The sequence below is a fragment of the Cnephaeus nilssonii genome (assembly GCF_951640355.1).
Source record: "Cnephaeus nilssonii genome assembly, chromosome: 13".
In the NCBI taxonomy this organism is placed as follows: domain Eukaryota; kingdom Metazoa; phylum Chordata; class Mammalia; order Chiroptera; family Vespertilionidae; genus Cnephaeus; species Cnephaeus nilssonii.
In genome coordinates this window covers 18,394,049-18,415,061 of record NC_137084.1, presented here as the reverse complement: position 1 = coordinate 18,415,061, position 21,013 = coordinate 18,394,049, and the positions used below count along the sequence as shown (strand labels likewise).

The 21,013-nt window shown below is 37.5% G+C and overlaps 2 protein-coding genes across 2 annotated transcripts in view; both read left to right on the top strand.

Moving 5' to 3' along the window:
- Window positions 1-9,022: 9,022 nt before the first annotated feature.
- LOC307109706 (olfactory receptor 5F1-like) lies at window positions 9,023-9,967 on the top strand (the record flags this gene model as incomplete). The annotated part of the gene is made up of 1 exon (XM_079788572.1): window positions 9,023-9,967. The coding sequence occupies one exon, from the start codon at window positions 9,023-9,025 to the stop codon at window positions 9,965-9,967; it is 945 nt and encodes a 314-aa protein (XP_079644698.1).
- Window positions 9,968-14,956: 4,989 nt separating this feature from the next.
- LOC307109337 (uncharacterized protein) overlaps window positions 14,957-21,013 on the top strand; it is a gene marked incomplete at both ends in the record, with an annotated part of 53,535 nt that continues 47,478 nt past the window's right edge. The window contains one exon of the mRNA XM_079788023.1: window positions 14,957-15,897. Within this exon, the coding sequence (XP_079644149.1) occupies window positions 14,957-15,897 (941 nt within the window). The remainder of the gene's footprint in view (window positions 15,898-21,013) is intronic.

Sequence of the window (21,013 nt, the reverse complement as noted above, 5' to 3'; positions counted from 1 at the left end):
TTGTCCTGTGAATTTATCCAATATGGCAGAGTATTTAATAAACTCTCAAAGCCTGTTCAAGCCTACAGTTTCTCATTAGAATATTTTCCAAGTAAGTATGTTCTGTATTATTCATGTAACTTGTATAAGATCATGAAACTTTCATCTAACAATTTTGTATCTTCATGGGCAACCTAAAAATAAGATTTATTTGTAATAAAACTTACCTAGGAAAAGGAAGGTATTGAGAATTTAGAAACAAAAGTCACAATATAACATAAAAATAGCAGGAGACATTCCAAATATTTTTTCTTTAACTTAAAAAATTAAAGAGTTAAATACTGAGACTTTTAATTATTATATTGAGTGTGATTCTATCATTCTTTGTTTATTTAAATCTGAGAATATGTATTAAACCCTTTGTTATGAATGTAAATTGTGTTGCCTTTTGCTATATTATCTCTGTTGCTTTCTGGTTTTCTAATTTTCCAGTCTTTTATTTCACTTGAATGTTGAATGTTACCACATTCCCTAAATATACAGATATCAATCAATGTTTTGCTTTACTCAATGTTTTTTGAGTGATTAATTTATTAAAATTAATGAAAGAAGTTTGAAATGTATGCCTTTGGGGGTTATTTTGGTCAATATTTCATTAGTGATTAAATCCAAATGGAGACTAATTTCAAAAACTATGAATGTCACAAAGTTAAAAAAGTCAGCCAACAAATTATATGGACTCAAAGAATCAATATTCAACAACTGCATAGATGCAAATAAACAACCCCAAATCATGATATTATTAACAGATGGAGACCTGCACTAAATATGTGCATATACTGTGCAGGACATGGTTAACTCAACCAGCTGCTAAAACTGTGCATATTCCAAGGTCTTCAGGACTGGACTTTCACTGGCTCCTGAGAGAACCTTTGAAATCTTGGAATATCCTACCTGATAAGAACATCTTTGTATCCTGGGGCCCACAGGTAACAGTTTATGCTAATGATGTGACTCATGGTGAATGCCTGTTTTTGTATTCCAGGGCTTTGGGTTGGGCTATATTAGTTTGATCAGGGTGGAGCAGTTGAAGACTAAGTAACCAAGAACTCTTATGTGAGCCTTCCATGTCTATGTACTGACTCTCAGTAAAAACCTGAACACCAGATCTTGATTAAGCATTTCTGGTTGGTGATACGTCATCCTAAAAAAAATAAGGCTTATTTATAATAAAACCTTCATCACCAACCAGGAATGCTGGGAGAATTAAGTTCTGTCTGTGTGATTCTACTGGGACATAACTCATAGAACTGGATGCCTGGTTTCTCTTGGACACTGCCCTACACATCTATTTCCTTTGCCAATTTTAATCTATTTCTTAATTGTAATAAAATATAACCATACATATAAAGGCTCTTTTGAATTTTGTGAGCCCTGGTCAATCATTGAAGCTGATGGTGGTCTTGGGAATCTCAGACAGTAGCACAAAATTAAAATTTTTTTCCCTAGTATTTTTGTTTTAATTCTTTATTATTATACTAGAGGCCTGGTGCACAAAATTCGTGCACTCAGGGGAGGGGGGTTCCCTCAGCTTTGCCTGCACCCTCTGGAAGTCCAGGAGCCCTCGAGGAATTCCACAGAGGCAGGAGAGGCTCCCGCTACTGCCACTGCACTCACCCGGCTTCTGGCACACTGACCACCAGGAAGCAGCTCCTTCATTGTCTGCCCCCTGGTGGTCAGTGTGCATCATAGCTACTGGTCATTTTGCATATTAGCCTTTTATTATATAGGATTATGTAAAACATAAATTTCAGTTCATTAAACAAATATAAAGTAGATATGTAAATTAGAAAACAAAGTAAGTGAGCACAAATAAACTCATCTCCCAAAATGAATTTTTAAAAAATCATTATTGCTATAATTGAAAGTTCTCTGTGATCATTCAATTACCCTGCATCCTTGACAGTGATAACCACTCTTCTGTATTTTTCATTATTCCCTTGTTTAACTTTTAAAAATTAATTTATCTATATTCCTAAAACCATATTTTTAAAACTTTTTTTAATGTTAGGAATGTAATATCATACACAGTTTACCTTCTGTATTATTTGTGTTTTTCTTCAATATTGTGTTTCTAACATTCTACTATATTCATATGTATTCCTGCACTCTTTAATTTCACAATTTTGTAGTATTCTATTTCTTTAACGTGTCATAATTAAATTGTTATCTTCTGTTATGACCAATGGTGATATGAATGTTACTTTCCATGTCACTCAAGACACAATACAAGAATCCATCAGGTGTATCATAGGATGTGGCATTACTTATATACATACATATGTTCAACTTTAAAATATAACAAACTATTTTCTCAATTTCTTGTTTATATTTATACTCTCAACAATAGCACATAAGACCTCAAGTTCCATTACCTTGCTAACACTTGTTATAGTCAGACACTTAACTTCTTTTTTTCTAAGAAAGTGTGGAAGACAGATATTTAAATCTTTAGCACATATGAGATTTTTTTTGTCATTGTATTAGGTAGAGATCTTTTCTTTATTGAATGAAGACAGCCTATATTCCCCCAATGTTTAGTTTTTTAACATGTGTCCTCCATTCATCTTGAATGGCACCCTATACTATATGTTAAATTTTCATTAATGTGTGGACAATCTCTACACTCTATTCATCACTCAGTCTTACACTTACTTCATAGGTAGCCTTTCCTTTGTATAATGACATTAATAACGCCTACATATTTTTTCATTTTTTGTTCTGGGTTAACACATATAATTCCCAATTACTATGTTCACATGTGAAAGTTGGACAGAAAAGAAGGCTGATAAGAAAAAAAATTATTCATTTGAAATATGGCTTTGGAGGAGAGCTCTATGGGTACCCTGGGCCCCCAGGAAGATAAACAAGTGGATCCTAAATCAATTAAGCCTGAAATATTCTGTAGACAAAGTGACAAAACTGAGGCTGTCCTACTACAGGCACATTGGGAGTATGCAGGGTTCTTGAGAAAAGAAAATAATGCTGGAAAATGTAGAAGGCAGTGGAAGAAGAGGAATACCAAATATGATAGGGATTGATTCCACAAAGAAAGCCATAGGCATGAATCTCGATTCACTGAGCAGGGGTGTTGAGGATAGGACTGCATGGACACCACTCATTCATAGGGTTCCCAGAAGTTAGAGCAGACTCAACAGCATGTTAGAACAATTCCACAAAAATATTATCCTTAGTTTTTCACATTTAAAACATTAATAAAGCTTTGTATATAGTTGTGTTGTACTTACAGACCAGTTTTATAAAACATATCTTTGAAATTTGGAGTCATCCTCATAAACATAGTGTAACTATTTGTGTTATTTATTTAAAATATTTTAATGATGTTTTATAATCTCCATACATTATGAGTTTTTATTGCTAGATCTATTTTCCTGAGGACCTTGTATATGATTAATGTTAACCTTTAAACATTGAATTCTAAATATGTTCTGCAGTGATGAAAAAATGCAACTAACTTTTATCTTATATTTAGCAATCCAGGCAAGCTATTTTATTCTCATAATTTTTATTTTACTCTTTTACATGAGTTTATTCCTTAAAGTTTTAAATTTTTATTTTGTTTTTCTTTCCTCCTCTAGCTGCTCCCTCCATCGATTTTCTACCAACAATTAGCAACATTAGACATCATTGTCTTACATAATCCTAAAGTAAATATCTCTAACCTTTCTTAGTCTTAAATACAAATTGAAATTATTTGGTTTACCCTGTACCATTATTGACATAAAGAAACATAGAAAAAAAACACATTTGCAATGATAAATTTTTAGAACAAAAATTCAAGCAATGAGGTCAGAAACTTTAACCATTAAATTGCAAAAAAATGACCTAACATTAAAAGTGATTGTTCACTATCCACACATTTGTAATGCTAATATTATCACTTTTTGAGACAGACTCACCATTCAAAGTGAATGCCCAATGGACCTCATTATAAAAAAAATCTTTGGAGAATTTTTTTAGCTTAAATTAAAAGAGTACAGAATAATAGTTAATGAGGGATAAGTACCATAAACAATGATTATCTTAGAGAAAATTGATGAATACATGACAAAGATATGAAGATTCTCCCCAACTTCTTTTACTTTAATGTAATTAATCCCTTTGAAATTTGCAAAATTCCTTTCTTTTATGTTGGGAAAAATATATGGCTCAGCATCAGAATATTTCCTAATTATGCTATTTTTTATTGAATCTCAAGAGAACTCAACATTACAGTTAATTCATCAACATATTATTCATTTTTCTGTATAAAAAAAGCAACCCACATGTGCATTTAGAAATGAAGAAAAATATAAACAAGTAACTGAAAATTTATATTCCATTATTAATATGTCCTATTAATATGGCTGAGCAGAGTTTTATAAGTAAGCACTATATTCTGCCTTTCATATTATTGTCTCTACAGCAATATTTTTTCTAACATATCTCGTGGGCAAGAGAAACAAAAGAAAAAATAAACAAATGGAACTTCATCAAACTAGAAAAGTTTTTGTACAGCAAAGGAAATCATCAACAAAATGAAAAGACAACCCACTGAATGCGAGAACATATTGGCCAATATATATGATAAGGGTTAATATCCAAAATGTATAAAGAACTTATACAACTCAACACCAAATATCAATCAATTCAATTAAAAAATTGGCAAAGGAACTGAATAGTCACTTCTCCAAAGAGGACATACAGATGGCCAATAGAAATATGAAAATATGCTCAATGTCACTAATCATCAATGAAATGCAAATTAAAACCACAATGAAATATCACCTCGAACTGTCAAAATGACTATAATGAATAAATAAACAAACAACAAGTGTTGGTGAGAATGTGGAGAAAAGGAAACTCTTGTGCAGTGCTGGTGGGAATGCAGATTGGTGCAGTCCCTGTGAAAAGCAGTCTGGAGTTACCTCAAAAAATTAAAAATGGAACTGCCTGATGACCCAGTGATTCCACTTCTGGGAATTCATCCAAAGACCCAACACACTAATTTGAAAGAATATATGAACACCCCTATGTTCATTGTAGCCAAGATTTACAATAGCCAAGATTTAAAAGCAGCTAAGTGTCTATCAGTAGGTGAGTTGATAAAAAAGTTATGGTACATTTACACAATGTAATACTACACAGCCATAAAATGGGAGAATATTTTAACCTTTGTGATAGCATGTATAGACCTGGAGAACATTATGCTAAGTGAAATAAGCCAGTCAGAGAAAGAAAAGTACCATATGGTTCCACTCATACGTGGAATTTAATAAACAAATTGAACTAACAAGCAAAATAAAGACAGACTCATAGACAGAAAACTATCAGATAGCTATAGTTGGGGGGCGGTGGTTGGGGGAGTGGGGGAGTTGTGCAAAAAAAGAACTCATGGACATGGACTACAGTGTGATGACTGGAGGGAAGGATGGAGGTGAAAGAAGGTATGGGAGATAGTGATGAAAAAATAAAGTAAAAAAAATAAAAAAATAAAAGACTCATTGTAACTCCCCCCAAAATATTTAAATTAGAGTATACAACAATCTTACCTAACAAAATCAAGATATGTGGAAATCTGAATCAACAAAAGAATGTATCTTTCTCAGGTAAGTCAGTGATTAACAAAGATATTTAGCTCATTTATAATTATGCTTTCTAACTCCATTTTATGTAGTTTTTTTTAGTAATAATGGAGTATGTAAAAATATAGAACATACCCTACATCTTATAAACTGTAAAGTCCCTTTAATTAATACTGAATTTATATTCAGTTAAGAGACAATTGTCAGAACACTAAAATTTATCTCTTATGCACCTTCTCTGAATGTCAAAATCTGCATTACCTCATAAGATAATCAGAAGAAAAAGACATATAGATGGATAGATAGAATTTTGCACAGATGTCAATCAGATTGTAGTTTTTAATTATACAATGATGGGATATTTACAAGTCAACTTTTTAGCAGTATTTTTCATGTTACAGATCTTTCTTTAGAAGCACAAGATTCCACTTGTTCAAATGATTAGATATAATTTAGTAGAGGACTCACACACACACACACACACACACACACACATATCTATACACATTTATATACATATACCCTATCTAATAAAATAGTAATATGCAAATTAACCATCACTCCATTACACCCACCAGCCAATCAGGAGTGAGTATGCAAATTAACCCAACCAAGATGGCTACGGCCACAGAGAGAGCAGGAGGGAGGCTTGGGTTTCCCCAACAATGGAGGAAGCCAAGCTTTCCACACACCCTGGCCGGCCCAGGCCTCCACTCCAGGCTACAAAGTTTCAATTAGAGAAGATAAATAAATCTCAACAGAAATGGCTGCCACCACAAAGCGAGCAGAAGGCTTGGCTCTGCTCCAGGCTACAAAGTTTCAATTGTAGAAGATAAATAAACCCCAGATACCAGGGCCTCTGCTTGGGTTGCCAGGGGGCATGGCCAGCCTGCAAACCACTACAGGCCCCTCTCCCAGGCCACCCCACGCACCAAGGGAACCCCCACCCTGATCCACTGGACAAACCAACTGGCCCCCACCCATGCACCAGGCCTCTATCCTATCTAATGAAAGAGTAATATGCAGATTGACCATCACTCCAACACACAAGATGGCTGCCCCCATGTGGTCAAAGATCCTGCCCTCATGTGGACACAAGATGGCCACGACAAGATGGCCAGCAGGGAAGGGCAGTTGGGAGGGACCAGGTCTGCAAGGGAGGGCAGTTGTGGGCAATCAGGCCAGCAGGGGAGGGCAGTTGGGAGGGACCAGGCCTACAAGGGAGGGCAGTTGGGGGTGATCAAGCCTGCAGGGGAGGGCAGTTAGGGGTGACCAGGCCTGCAGGGGAGGGCAGTTAGGGGTAAACGGGCTGGCAGGGGAGCAGTTAGGCATCAATCAGGCAGGCAGGGGAGTGGTTAGGGGTGATCAGGCTGGCAGGCAGAAGCAGTTAAGAGCCAGCAGTCCTGGACTGTGAGAGGGATTTCTGACTGCCCAATTCGGGCTTATCCTACCAGGATTGGGCCTAAACGGGCAGTTGGACATCCCTTGAGGGGTCCCAAATTGGAGAGGGTGCAGGCTGGGCTGAGGGACACACACCCCCATGCACGAATTTCATACACTGGGCCTCTAGTTCATATATATGTGTCCATATGTTTGTATATATACATATATTACATATAATCTTCTAAGGAACTGAGATAAAATGAAACCAGACAGGAAACTTAGGTAGCTGGTTATGAATGCTTTCTGTTGAAGAACAACTCAATTCTCCCACTTTCTAATATTTTATCTATTGCAAAGTCATTTAATAGCTTGAAGTCATGCTTTATTCATCTCTAAAATGTTTTAAATAATAATGCCTCCCGCAGAAACTGGTGTAGAAAATTAATTGAGAATTTAAATGAAAAGGTGTAATACAAAACTTGATGCATTAGGAGTTCTCTCTCCACATAGACTCTTCCTGCATATGGGCACCCAATGTGCTATATTCAACCTTGTTTTACTTGCATATGTAGGTCTTGAAAATCAGTGCTACCGTCCCCTTTAAGGATAAGAACCACAGACAATAATTGCAATAAGCGAACACAATTCCAAAATCATAAAAAAGCAATTTGATTTTCCTATCCATTGTCCTATTTATTCACGATATAATTTTTTTAAAAACTGTACGATGGACTTAGTTTCTCCTCATTAATTTCACTGAACAACAGAGTGAGATTGAAGGTTAAACTTACTCAGAAAAAGAAAGAGACCCATCAAACCCCCCAAACTCTACCTTCCTACACACACACACATACTGGTAAAGGGAAGGATAATAATTTGGTAGCGGGTTATGTACCCATTTGAAATAAGCTGAGAGAGAGAGGGAGTGAGAAAGAGAGAGAGAAAATGTAAATAGGCAATTAATGTTTTCACATTGGAAAACAAGTCTTTAAGGTAATACAGAGATGAGGAACCTCTTCATGATGCAATGTTTGATTCCATATAGCTTCATGTGAGCTAATTTTATTTTATGTTGAGACAGAGTTTCTGCCTTCAGAGAATTGGCTTCACAATTAAATCCTACAATCTAGTCCCCATGGTCACACAATTTTCATCCAGAAAAACAAAATAAAAGCGCAGCAACATGTACTTACTCAGGAGTCTCAAATTTTTACAAATAGAACATTCAAATTGTCACTGCATTTTATTTTATTTAAACATGGATTTTTTTCTGTTTTAGCTCCAACTGAGAATTCCTAATAAAAAAAGAAAATAATAATCTACATGAGTAAGACACCATGGAAGGAAGCTCCTGAGGATTTCATGCTCTTATTCACTGAGGTGGACAGGTACTGGGTCTGCTACTACACATTAATCTGTTAGTGTACTTTGTAATAAGAAAAAATATTTAGTTCACTTTTAAAACAGTACAAAATCATTCTTAAAGATATGATAGAAGTCAAAATATTGGTTATTTGAAATGCCACTATTTTTGCTGCTTTAGGTACACAAGAAATTTCTGGGAGGCAATGCATGAATTTTGGAGTTGATGAATAAGCAGAATGGTCTTGAGAAAAAAATATGTTTGAGTTAAACTAACATACTTTTCAGAGACTGAGAGAGACTTAGCAGAAGTACTTGTATCCTTTGTATTTTATATGGGAGCTGAAAGAGAACAACATATGATGAATTTGAAGAAACTTAAGTGGAGGATGTGGATTTAGACCAGTTGTTTGAGAGCCCTGGAACCATACTAAATAAAGGCAATAGCTTCATGATTTCAAATGCTTCTCCATTTCTCCAATATTTTTCCACTTGTTCAGTCACTCTATTTACCATGCCTTATTAACCCAGGAATTTTTTCCATGTGTGAATGTCCTCATTAACATTTCTACTATTTTAATAAAAATTTTTAAAAATAAAGTATTAAACTAAATACAAGCTTAAACAAATAAAAAACATTTATTTTGTTATAAATGGCAAGAACTAATTATACTTTGGTGACGGAGTTCATCCTGCTGGGATTAGCAGACACACTGGAGCTACAGATTATCCTCTTTGTGCTCTTTTCTGTCATTTACACACTGACAGTTTGGGGGAATGTTGGGATGATCCTCTTAATCAGGACTGATTCCAGACTCCACACACCCATGTATTTCTTCCTGGTTAACCTGTCCTTTGTGGACATTTGTTGTACCTCTAACATCACCCCAAAAATGCTGGTGGATTTATTGTCAGAGAAGAAAACCATCTCCTTTGCTGGCTGCTTTCTGCAGCTGTACTTCTTTATCGCCTTGGCCACAACTGAATGCATCCTCTTTGGTTTAATGGCCTATGACCGGTATGTGGCCATATGCAACCCTCTACTGTACCCCTTGGTCATGACCAGAAACGTCTGCCTTAAAATGGCAGCAGGGGCTTTTGCAGCGGGACTGTTGAACTCCATGGTTGACACAAGTTATATAAGCAGCCTGCCATTCTGCAGTTCCAATGTCATCCAGCACTTCTTCTGTGACAGCCCTCCACTCTTTAAGCTCTCCTGTTCTGACACACGCCTGAATGAAAGCATCTTTTCCACTACTGCTGGAGTGAATATAGTTGGGACTCTGCTGGTTATTCTCACTTCTTATTGTTACATTCTCTTCTCCATCTTTCGTATGCATTCAGGGGAGGGGAGGCACAAAGCTTTCTCAACATGTGTCTCTCACCTGACAGCCATAATTCTGTTTTATTCCACTGCCATCTATACTTATCTGAGACCTAGTTCCAGCTACTCCCTGGGTCAGGACAAAGTGGCTTCCGTGTTCTACACAGTGGTGATCCCCATGTTGAACCCAATGATCTACAGCCTCAGGAATAAGGAAGTGAAGAAGGCTTTGTGGAATGTAATCACCAGGAAAAGGATGCCTCTATTTCTGTGATTGTTTATTTTTCTGAACTAAGTAGAATATTTAATGACCTTTTAAAGGCTCGTTCAAGGCTACAGTTTTTGATTAGAATATTTTTAAGTAATTATGTTCTGAAATTTTCAAGTATACATATCATACAAGGCAATTACCTTAAATTTACCTAAGTATAAGATAAATTTAAAAACTTATTTCTGATCCTGTTTCCATATCTAATCGTTCTGCATCTTCACTGAATCCTCAAAAATGAAGCCTATTGCAATAAAATCTTGCCTACAGAAATAAAGGTATAAATTCTTAAGCAACAAAAGTCACAATATCACATGATACTAGCCATAGAAAATAATGTGTAAATATCTTTTTCCTGTGCATTATTATTCACCATATATGATTTGTAAAGACTGTTAAATATTACATATGTAGAAAATGCTTTAAATTTAACATAGTTCCATTTAATATATCAAATTATCCCAGGTAGGATGCTTAAATAAAATTTCAGAACTGTAGTTTTAATTGAAGATGTAAATTCCAGCTTCTATTTCCATTATTCTTCCATATACATAGATATTTCTTTTTTTTATTGATTTTTTACAGAGAGGAAGAGAGAGGGATAGAGAGCTAGAAACATCGATGAGAGAGAAACATTGATCAGCTGCCTCTTGCACACCCCCTACTGGGGATGTGCCCGCAACCAAGGTACATGCCCTTGACCGGAATCGAACCTGGGACCTTTCAGTCCGCAGGCCGACGCTCTATCCATTGAGCCAAACCGGTTTCGGCTACATAGATATTTCTTAAAGAATGTGTGAGTTTGTGCAAATGTATGTCTGATTAGAATGCATCAATGAGAGTTCTCCTATTCCCTCACCTTCTTAAAAATTTCCAACCCTTCACTTCCTTTCTCTCTCATTGGACTGACACATACACATAAAACCACATATACACAGAATCAGCTACAGCATAGTGTTTATCAATGCATGGTTGCAGAGGAGAGGGATCAATGTTTAGTGGAAGAATGGGACACATATTCTTTACAATAGGCCCATGGATTATGTGCTCATAGAAATCTCTTATCAATTGCCTACATAATCAATTGATATCAATATTAAAGCTAAGCAGATTAAGAGGTGCAAACTTACAATTATAAAATAAATAACTCGCAAAATGTAATTTACAGCATGGCAACTATACTTAATATGGCTGTATTGCATATTTGAAAGTTACTAAGAGTATAGATATATGAAACTCATCACAAGGAAAAAGAATGTTGTAATATGTATAGTGATGATAATAGCTAGACTTACTGTGGTGATCATTTCACAATATATACAAATATTGAATAATTATCTTTTACACCTTGGACTAAATAATGTTATATGTCAATTATACATCAATTATAAAAAATTAAAAAGAAAAATTGAGCATTATTAATAGGAAGGTAAACAGTAGTTGGTCTAGTAGAATTCTGGAGGAAACTGAGATCAGGCTTGCTAAAGAGAGACAACCACATTTATAGTTTTTGAAGGAAAATTCCTTATACAACTTCTCCATGATGATATCTTTACATTGTTATTTTTATTGAATTTATTGGAGTGGCATTGCTTAATAAAATGTTATAGACTTCAGATATATAATTCTATAATACATCATCTATATATTATATTGTGTGTTCACAGCCAAGTAAAGTCTTTTTCCATCATCATTTATCCCAACTTTACCTTCTTCTACCTCCCCACCTGCCCCATTCAGTATCTTTCATGATGTTACAGATTTTTTTCTTTAGAAGCACAAGAACTCCACATGCTCTGATGTTAGGAAAATTAAATTTACTAGAAGATACACACATATATGTATATTGTGCACATGCATATGTGTATATATGTATTATCCTAATATATAAAAACTCTGGGTGGTAATGTCTGGTAACAACCTAGGCTAGACCAATGGAAGTCTGTCTTGCATTGAGCACTGGGTTGCCATGGCACCCTTTCTGCTGCAGGTGCAGTGCCCCAGAACTGACTGCTGAGGGGGCTGCGAATCAAGGCCAGAGAGAGGCCTGAAGAGAGAAGCAGTGACTGATCCATTGCCTCTGTGGCAAATTTTGATCAGGACTTGCCTCTATCTTTCTCTCCCAGTTTGGCCAGCAGCCGTGCGTCCATTTCTCTCCAGGCCTCCACTAGCGCTGCTGATCAGCCCCTGATTTCTAATCAGGACCTGTTTTGATGCTGACTGGCATAGAAACTGACCAATCAGAACCAAATCTGGGTGTCCTGTGAGGAACCAATGGCTGCCTAGGAGGCGGAGCTTTTGACACTGAATGGCATAGAAACTGACCAATCAGGATGAAATCTGGGTGAACTGTGAGGAGCAAATGGCTGCCAAGGAGGCGGAGCATTTGACCATAACTGGCATAGATACCGACCAATCAGAACTAAATTGGATGGCATAGGAGGGCAGTTGGGGGTGAGATAAAGCCTGCAGGGGAGGGCCATTGGGGTTGAGATCAGGCCAGCAGGGGAGAGCAGTTAGGGGTGAACAGGCTGACAGGGGAGGACAGTTGGAAGGGACATGGTCTGCAGGGGAGGGCAGTTTGGGGGGACCAGGCCTGCAAGGGAGGGAAGTTAGGGCTGACGAGGACAGCAGGGGAGGGCAGTTAGGGGCAATCAGGCCAAAAGAGGAGCAGTTAGGCTTCGAGCAGGCTGGCAGAGGAGTGGTTAGGGGGTGATCAGGCTGGCAGGCAGAAGCGGTTAGGGGCAATCAGGTAGGCAGGCAGGCAAGCAGTTGAGAGCCAGCAGTACAGGATTGTGGGAGGGGTCCCAGATTGGAGAAGGTGCAGGCTGGAATGAGTGACACTCCCGTGCACAAATTTCATGCACCAGGCCTCTAGTCTATAATAATCTATAATAATAAAAGCATAATATGCTAATTAGATCAGACAGCCAAATGAACTTCTGGACGTCATTTGGAATGTCCTTCAGGATGAAACCACAGTGGTGGGGGCCAAGGCAGAGGTGGTTAGGGGCGATCAGGCAGGGAGGCAGAGTGATTAGGGGTGATCAGGCAGGCAGGCTAGTGGTTAGGGGTGATTACGCAGGCAGGCAAGAGAGTGATTAGGAGCCATTTGTCCCAGATTGCGAGAGGGATGTCCAAATGTCAGTTTAGGCAGGGATCAGGCCTAAATCGGCAGTTGGAGATCACCCAAGGGTCCATATTAGGAGAGGGTGTAGGCCTCGCCCCATGCACAAATTTCATGCTCCAGGCCTCTAGTATGTTATATATATAAAACCTTCTGACTAACTGAGATAAAATGAAACTAGACAGAAAAATTAGATAGTTGGGTATTAATGCTTCTGTTGAAGCCTGCACTCAAGTCAATTTTTTTCACTTCTTAACAGTTCGTCCATTGAAATGTCGTCTTGATTTATTCATCTGAAAAATGTAAAAATAATAATACCTCTCTCAAAAACTGGTGTAGAAAATTAAGAATTTAAGTGTAAAAGTGTAATACAGAATTCAATGCATGTTGAGTTCTCTCTGCCAGTAGATTCTCCATGCATATGGACACCCAATGTGCTTCATTCAACCTGGTTTTACTTGCATATTTAGCTCTGGAAAAACTGTGCTGTCATCCCCTTCTAAGATAAGGACAATAATTGCAATAAGCTAACACAATTTCAAAATAACAAAAAAGTAATTCAATTTTCTTATTCATTGTCCTATTTAATCAGGGTATAATTTTTAAAAAACTATACAATGTATTTAGTTAGTTCCTCCTTGTCATTAATTTCACTCAGGAAAAGAATTGGATTGAAGATTAAACTGAATCATCATCCACACACACACATACATTCAGGTAAAGGGAAGAATAAGAATTTGGTAGTAGACTACAATGCATTGAAAAAGGCTAAAAATACAAAGAGAGAGGCAATGTAAATAGCCAATTTCTTTTTGACATTGGTAAAAGTCTTTAAGGTGATTCAGAGGTCAGGAACCACTTCATGATGCAATGTTTGATTCCACATAACTGCGTGTGATTATATTTTATTTTATTTTATTTTGCACCTGGGAGTTTCTCCGTTAGAGGATTGACTACACAATTAAACACTATAATATAGTCCCCATGGTCACCCAATGCTCTTCCAGGAAAACAAAATAAAAGTGCAGCAACATGTATTTACTCAGGCGGATTCTCACATTTTTGCTAGTAAGTAACTCAAATGTTCACTGCCTTTCATTTTATTTAGAGAGTGAAATTTTACTTTTTTCTTTTTAAGCCCCAACTAAGAAGTCCTAATTAAAAGGAAAATAATAGTCTGTACGAGTAAGACACTGGGGAAGGAAGCTCATAAAGATTTCATGCTGTTATTCTGCGGTGGACAGGTACTGTGTCTGCAACTACATGACACTAATTTGATTGTGTACTTTGTATAAAGAAAAATTATTTAGTTCATTTTTAAAACTACAAAATCATCCTATAATATACAATAGATACCAAAATATTGGTTATTTGAAATAGGCATTATTTTTGTTGCTTGAGGTACACAAGAAATTTCTAGGAGGCAATGCATGAATTTTGAAGTTGAAGAATAAACAGAGTGGTCTTAGAAATGAACAATGGATTTGTGTTAAATGCACACACCTTTCAAAGAATGGGAGAGACTAAGGCATCAATATTTTTATTCTTTGCATTTTGAATGTGGGCTGGTAGAGAACAACATCTGTTGCAGTTGAAGAAACTTAAGTGGAGTACCTGGATTGAGAATAGCAATCTGAGGAACCTTATAACAGGCTTAATAAGGTCAATTGCTTCATAATTTCAAATGCTTCTCTGTTTATCCACTAATTTTTCTTTCTTTAGTCACTCTACTTACTATAATATATTAACCTAAGGGTATTAATTTTCATGTGGTAATAGGCTCATTAACATTTCTACTATTTCCTGTAACCTTTGGAGAGGGAAATATCTACATCTATACAAGTTTAAGCAAACTATATGTGTAATACATGATGAGAACTAATTATACTTTGGTGACAGAGTTTATCTTGCTGGGATTAGCTGACACTCAGGAGTTACAGATTATCCTCTTTGTGCTCTTTTCTGTCATTTACACACTGACAATTTGGGGAAATGTTGGGATGATCCTCTTAATCAGGGCTGATTCCAGACTCCACACACCCATGTATTTCTTTCTGGCTAACCTGTCCTTTGTAGACATTTGTTACTCGTCCACCATCACCCCAAAGATGCTCATAGATTTACTGTCAGAGAAGAAAACCATCTCCTTTGCTGGCTGCTTTCTGCAGCTGTACTTCTTTATCGCCTTGGCCACAACTGAATGCATCCTCTTTGGCTTAATGGCCTATGACCGGTATGTGGCCATATGCAACCCTCTACTGTACCCCTTGGTCATGACCAGGACAGTGTGCCTTAAAATGGCAGCAGGGGCTTTTGCAGCGGGACTGTTGAACTCCATGGTGAACACAAGTTATGTCAGCAGCCTGCCATTCTGCAGTTCCAATGTCATCCAGCACTTCTTCTGTGACAGCCCTCCACTCTTTAAGCTCTCCTGTTCTGACACACGCCTGAATGAGAGCATCATTTCCACTTTTGCTGGAGTAAATATGGTTGGGACTTTGTTGATCACCCTCACCTCGTACTCCTACATTCTCTATTCCATCTTTCGTATGCATTCAGGGGAGGGACGGCACAAAGCTTTCTCAACGTGTGTCTCTCACCTGACAGCCATAATTCTGTTCTATTCCACCGCCATCTACACTTATCTGAGACCTAGTTCCAGCTACTCCCTGGGTCAGGACAAAGTGGCTTCTGTGTTCTACACAGTGGTGATCCCCATGTTGAACCCTCTGATCTACAGCCTCAGGAATAAGGAAGTGAAGAAGGCTTTATGGAATGTAATCACCAGGAAAAGGATCCCTTCATTTCTGTGATTGTTTGGTTAATTTTCTGAATGTAGCAGAGTATTTAAGGAACTTGCAAAGCCTATTCAAGCCTACAGTTTTTCATGAAAATATTTCTAATTATGCCCTTTAATATTCAAGTATATTACCAAACTTCTATAAAACCATAAAAATTTATGTAACCATTTTGTGTCTTCATGAGTGCTAAATTATAAGGCCTATTTGTAATAAAATCTTACCCAGGGAAACAAAGGTATTTGGTGTTTAGAGTCAAAAGTCACAATATCACATAAAACTAGCTTTAGTAAACATTAGTAATTGCACACTTATATTTTTCTCATGTATTCTTTTTTCACCATTTGTGATTTCTAAGAGAATACTATCTATTACTTGTCAAATTTTGTTAAAATGAAAATGTTATCCATCTTTCAATATTGAATTATCTCCTGGAAAAATATTTAAATGTCAAGATTTCAGTTTTGACCACTATAAACTCTCCAGCTTTTATTTTCCTCATTACACATATATACACACATATATATTCCCTAAAAAATAATTGTGATTTTCTAAAAAAGTGTAATTTGAGAAAACTGCTGTCTGGTTAGAATGTTCCAGTTTCTACCTCTGTTTCCCTCCCTTCTCCTCAAATATTTCCAATTCTCTCACTTCCTATCTCCCAAAATGACACACACACAGTAATCCGCATACATACACATTTGGCTGCTGCAAAGAGTTTACTGCATGAAGACTTAAATGGATAAATGTGCCACATATTACTTACCATAGCTCATGGATTTCTTACATATATAAATCCTCTATGAATTTCTAATAAAAATATATTAAAATTCATCTTAATATTAAATCTAAGCATTCTAAATATGTAGTTAGACAGGCAGCTGGATTAGTAGAACCCTGGAGGAAACTGAGTCAGGGCAAGTGCTTGCTAAGGAGACAGCCACATTTACAGTTATTGGGGGGAAATGTTTCACCACCTTTCCTTTACCTTTGCTGGTGAAGTTGTACCTGATAGGTGTTGTGATGAACAAGTCATCCTTGATATGGCACAGCAGAACTTATGGTTTGTCACAAAGAGGTCATCCAGCTAGACCATTCATAATGCCATCAATGGTCCACATAGGTGAACTTGGCCAAACAAATGTTCACGAAGCTATTGGTGTTTTCTCTGGACCTGTGGGCCATCCTCTCACCCCTCAGGTATATAGTTGGTATCTGGCCCTGGAGCCCTGCAGCAGAATGATCAGGCTGTCTTGGGGGTGGTTCACTCTTTCCTAGGTACCTTGCCTACTTTCTTCTGCACCAGCTGGCTGCTCATGGGCTAGATATTTTTCTGCTTTCCCTGCCTTGTATATTTAATGGAATCGTATATGGTACCAGGCTATTTCACAAATAAAAACTAATATAGTCCTTCCATTAAATGCTTTAATTTCCAGAAAAACAGAAATAGAAAAATGTTTGAAAGATAAATCTACTTTGAGATTTGGGATTTTAGACATATTATATTTTAAGACATGTACTCTATTTTTTAGTTCAGTTTCCCTACATTTAATTCATCTCATTTAAAAGATCTACAAATATTTTCAACTTTGGGAGCTATTGTCTTTAATAACATTTCTTACTGTTTAATTAATTAAATACAAGCTTCTTATGTAAATTTCATTTCTGAAAACCATTAGTATTTGTAAAAATTATTTTTATCATATGTTCTTGCTTATTGTTCAATACATTTATATGAAAAATTTTGCATTTTTTTTACTCTCTTTAACTCAAAAGAAATTTAAATTATAAAAGCATTAAGACCTCTAGCTGGTTTGGCTCAGTGGGTAGAGCATCAGCCTGCAGACCGAGTTTGATTCCAGTCAGGGACAGGTACCTCAGTTTCAGGCTCCTCCCCAGCCCTGGCCCTGGTCAGGGCTCGTGCAGAAGGCAACCAATAGATGCGTTTCTCTCACATCTATATTTTTCTCTGTCTTTCCCTCTTTCTTCACTCTCCTTAAAATCAATGGAAAAATATCCTCGGGTGAAGGTAAAAAAAAAAAAAAGCATTAAGTGACTTGTAATTTTTATATTGTGTATGTGTGATTTTATCATTTTCTCATTTCTTCAGGATGGGACAATATTTAACATCTCCCCTATGAATGTAATGTTCTTTTTGCATTTTTGCAATACTATCTCCATTGCTTCTGGTTTTTATATTTCCAGTCTTTTATTTTACTTGAATGTTTACTGTTACTACATTCCTCAAATATACACATATCAATCAATGTTTTGCCTTATTCAAGAGTGTTGGGTAATTTACTTATTAAAATTAATGAAGTTTGAAATGTATGTCTTTAGGCTATGTTTTAATCAATATTTTTATCAGTAATTAGATGAGGCCAAATAGAGAATAGCTCTTAAAACCTGTGACCAATGTAAAGCAAGCAAGCAAGCTGAGAGGAGTAAAAGAATCAATATTCAAGAGTCACAAATTCAAATAAACAACTAAATATAACCATTAGTAGATGGAGCCCTGCATTTAGGCAGGAAAATATGAGTGTAAGTTGATGTTACTGTATAAAAATAATGCTGGATTTAGTTTGTAGATTGTACAGTTTTATGGGCATTGTAATGTTCATTGATCTATTAAAAATGGGAGGAGAGTGCAAGTAATTTGCAAACAATAAGTAGGTAAAGGCTGGAGCTGAGATTAAGTGAAGTCATAATCCCATTTAACTTCACAGTGGTCAAATAAAATCAAAGTTATGACACACCCATAGTCACCAAGTTTCAATGAGCAGAAATAAATAATATTATGTTCAAGAGGCAATGCTTAAGTGGTTGGGTGTAGGGCAAAAAAAAAAAAAATCAAATACGAAGTAGCTGAATTCATGTGAGAATCTGTACTCTGTACAAGAGGAATGTGCAAAAAACTTTATTGAAAATATGTACTTTTATTGAAATATATAGCTTCACAGAAACATTGTTAAATAGCTTTATTGAAAAAGTATGGGATGCATGTCAAATAGAATGTGTGGATCAGAAAGCAGAAATGTGAATATGTGTTGCTAATTTTAGATGAAATTTACTGCTCTAGCTGAGAAATTGAAATGTGTTATCTTTAAGGTTCTCTTAACTTTTTGTGATTTAAATCCTGTTGTGAAAACATAGCATATATCCTTGCACCACCCTTAAATCTCACAGTCCTTGCTATATTTCAGCCACTATGAAAACTGATTGCCTCAAGAATTGAAGAAAGAGGTGATGAATATTGTCCAAGGAATTTTGAGGTTTTGCAAACAGAAGATCAACCTGATGGAGATGTGTGTCAGAAACTCTGAGTGTCTGACTTAGGCTCCAAACCCTCAACCTCCTGAAATTGTATGATCATATTTACCATGTGTAGTTCAACAAACAAACATAATAAAATATGATGTACTGGCTAAGTTTATGTTGAGACTGTGTCAGATTCATTAATACACTGGGAAGAGAAATAGAAAGATGAAAAAAGTTACAGGCTAAGAGGGGATATGGCAATAGAAGCTTTATTTATAAAACTGGAAAATATAATGAGCAACATAAACATGTTTAAGTTCAGGTTTTATTTAACAAATCATCACGCCCAAATCATGTGCTACTTAAGAGGATTGTGTGTCAGAATACGCTGTGTGCTAGATTTGGTTTATCTTCCATTAGTAGTGCCCAAATAGACATGATTAGTATTAGTTCATAAAATGTGCCAAAAGAGGTCAGAAGCAGTGACAAAAAAAAAATCTTATTTTTAAAGGGGCCATTGCCAGTAATTTTTTACTAGAGATAACAAAAATTGCAAAATTCACATTTCCTATTTCTTAATTTTTATTTTCTCTTTATATATATACTAGAGGCCTGGTGTATGAAGGGGGGTTGTCCCTCAGCCCAGCCTGTACCCTATCCAATCTGAGACCCTTGGAGGGATGTCCGACTGCCCGTTTAGGCCCGATCCCTGGGATCGGGCCTAAACGGGCAGTCGGACATCCCTCTCACAATCCAGGACTGCTGGCTCCCAACGGTTTGCCTGCCTGCCTTCCTGATTGCCCCTAACCGCTTCTGCCTGCCAGCCTGATCACCCCCTAACCACTCTGCTGCCAGCCTGTTTGCCCCCAACTTCCCTCCTCTGCCGGCCTGGTCACCCCTAACTACCCTCTCCTGCAGGGTTGATCACCTCCAACTGCCCTCCCTTACAGGCCTGGTCCTTCTCAACTGCCCTCCCTTGCAGGCCTGGTCCTTCTCAACTGCCCTCCCTTACAGGCCTGGTCCTTCTCAACTGCCCTCCTTTGCAGGCCTGGTCCCTCTCAACTGCCCTCCCTTGCAGGCAGGGTGCCTCCCAACTGCCCTCTCCTGCTGGCCATCTTGTGTTGGCCATCTTATGTCCACATGGGGGCAGGATCTTTGACCACATGGGGGCAGCTATATTGTGTGTTGCAGTGATGATCAATCTGCATATTACTCTTTTATTAGATAGGATAGAGGCCTGGTACAGGGGTGGGGGCCAGCTGGTTTGCCCTGAAGGGTGTCCCGGATCAGGGTGGGGTTCCCTTGGTGCGTGGGGCGGCCTGAGCGAGGGGCCTGTGGTTTTTGGAAGGCCAGCCACGCCCCCTGGCAACCCAAGTGGAGGCCCTGGTATCTGGAATTTATTTTCCTTCTACAATTGAAACTTTGTAGCCTGGAGCGGAGCCAAGCCTGGGGCTCCCTCCGAGGCCGGCAGCCATTTCTGTTGGGGTTATAATTGAAACTTTGTTGCCTTAGCGGGTGGGCCCGGCCAGGGTGTGTGGAAAGCTTTGCTTCCCATGTTGCCAGGGGCAACCCTGGCCTGCTCTCTCAAGCTCCATTCTGCCGCCATTTCTGTTTGAATTTGTTTGCCTTCTATAATTGAAACTTTGTAGCTTGCGTGGAGGCTTAGGCCTGGCAAGGGCAGGCGGAAAGCGTGGCTTCCCTTGTTACCTAGGAAACCTTGCTCTCTGTGGCTGTAGCCATCTTGGTTGGGTTAATTTGCATACTCGCTCTGATTGGATGGTGGGCATGGCTTGTGGGTGTGTCGGAGGTATGGTCAATTTGCATATTTGTCTATTATTAGGTAGGATATATATCTATCTATCTTACCTA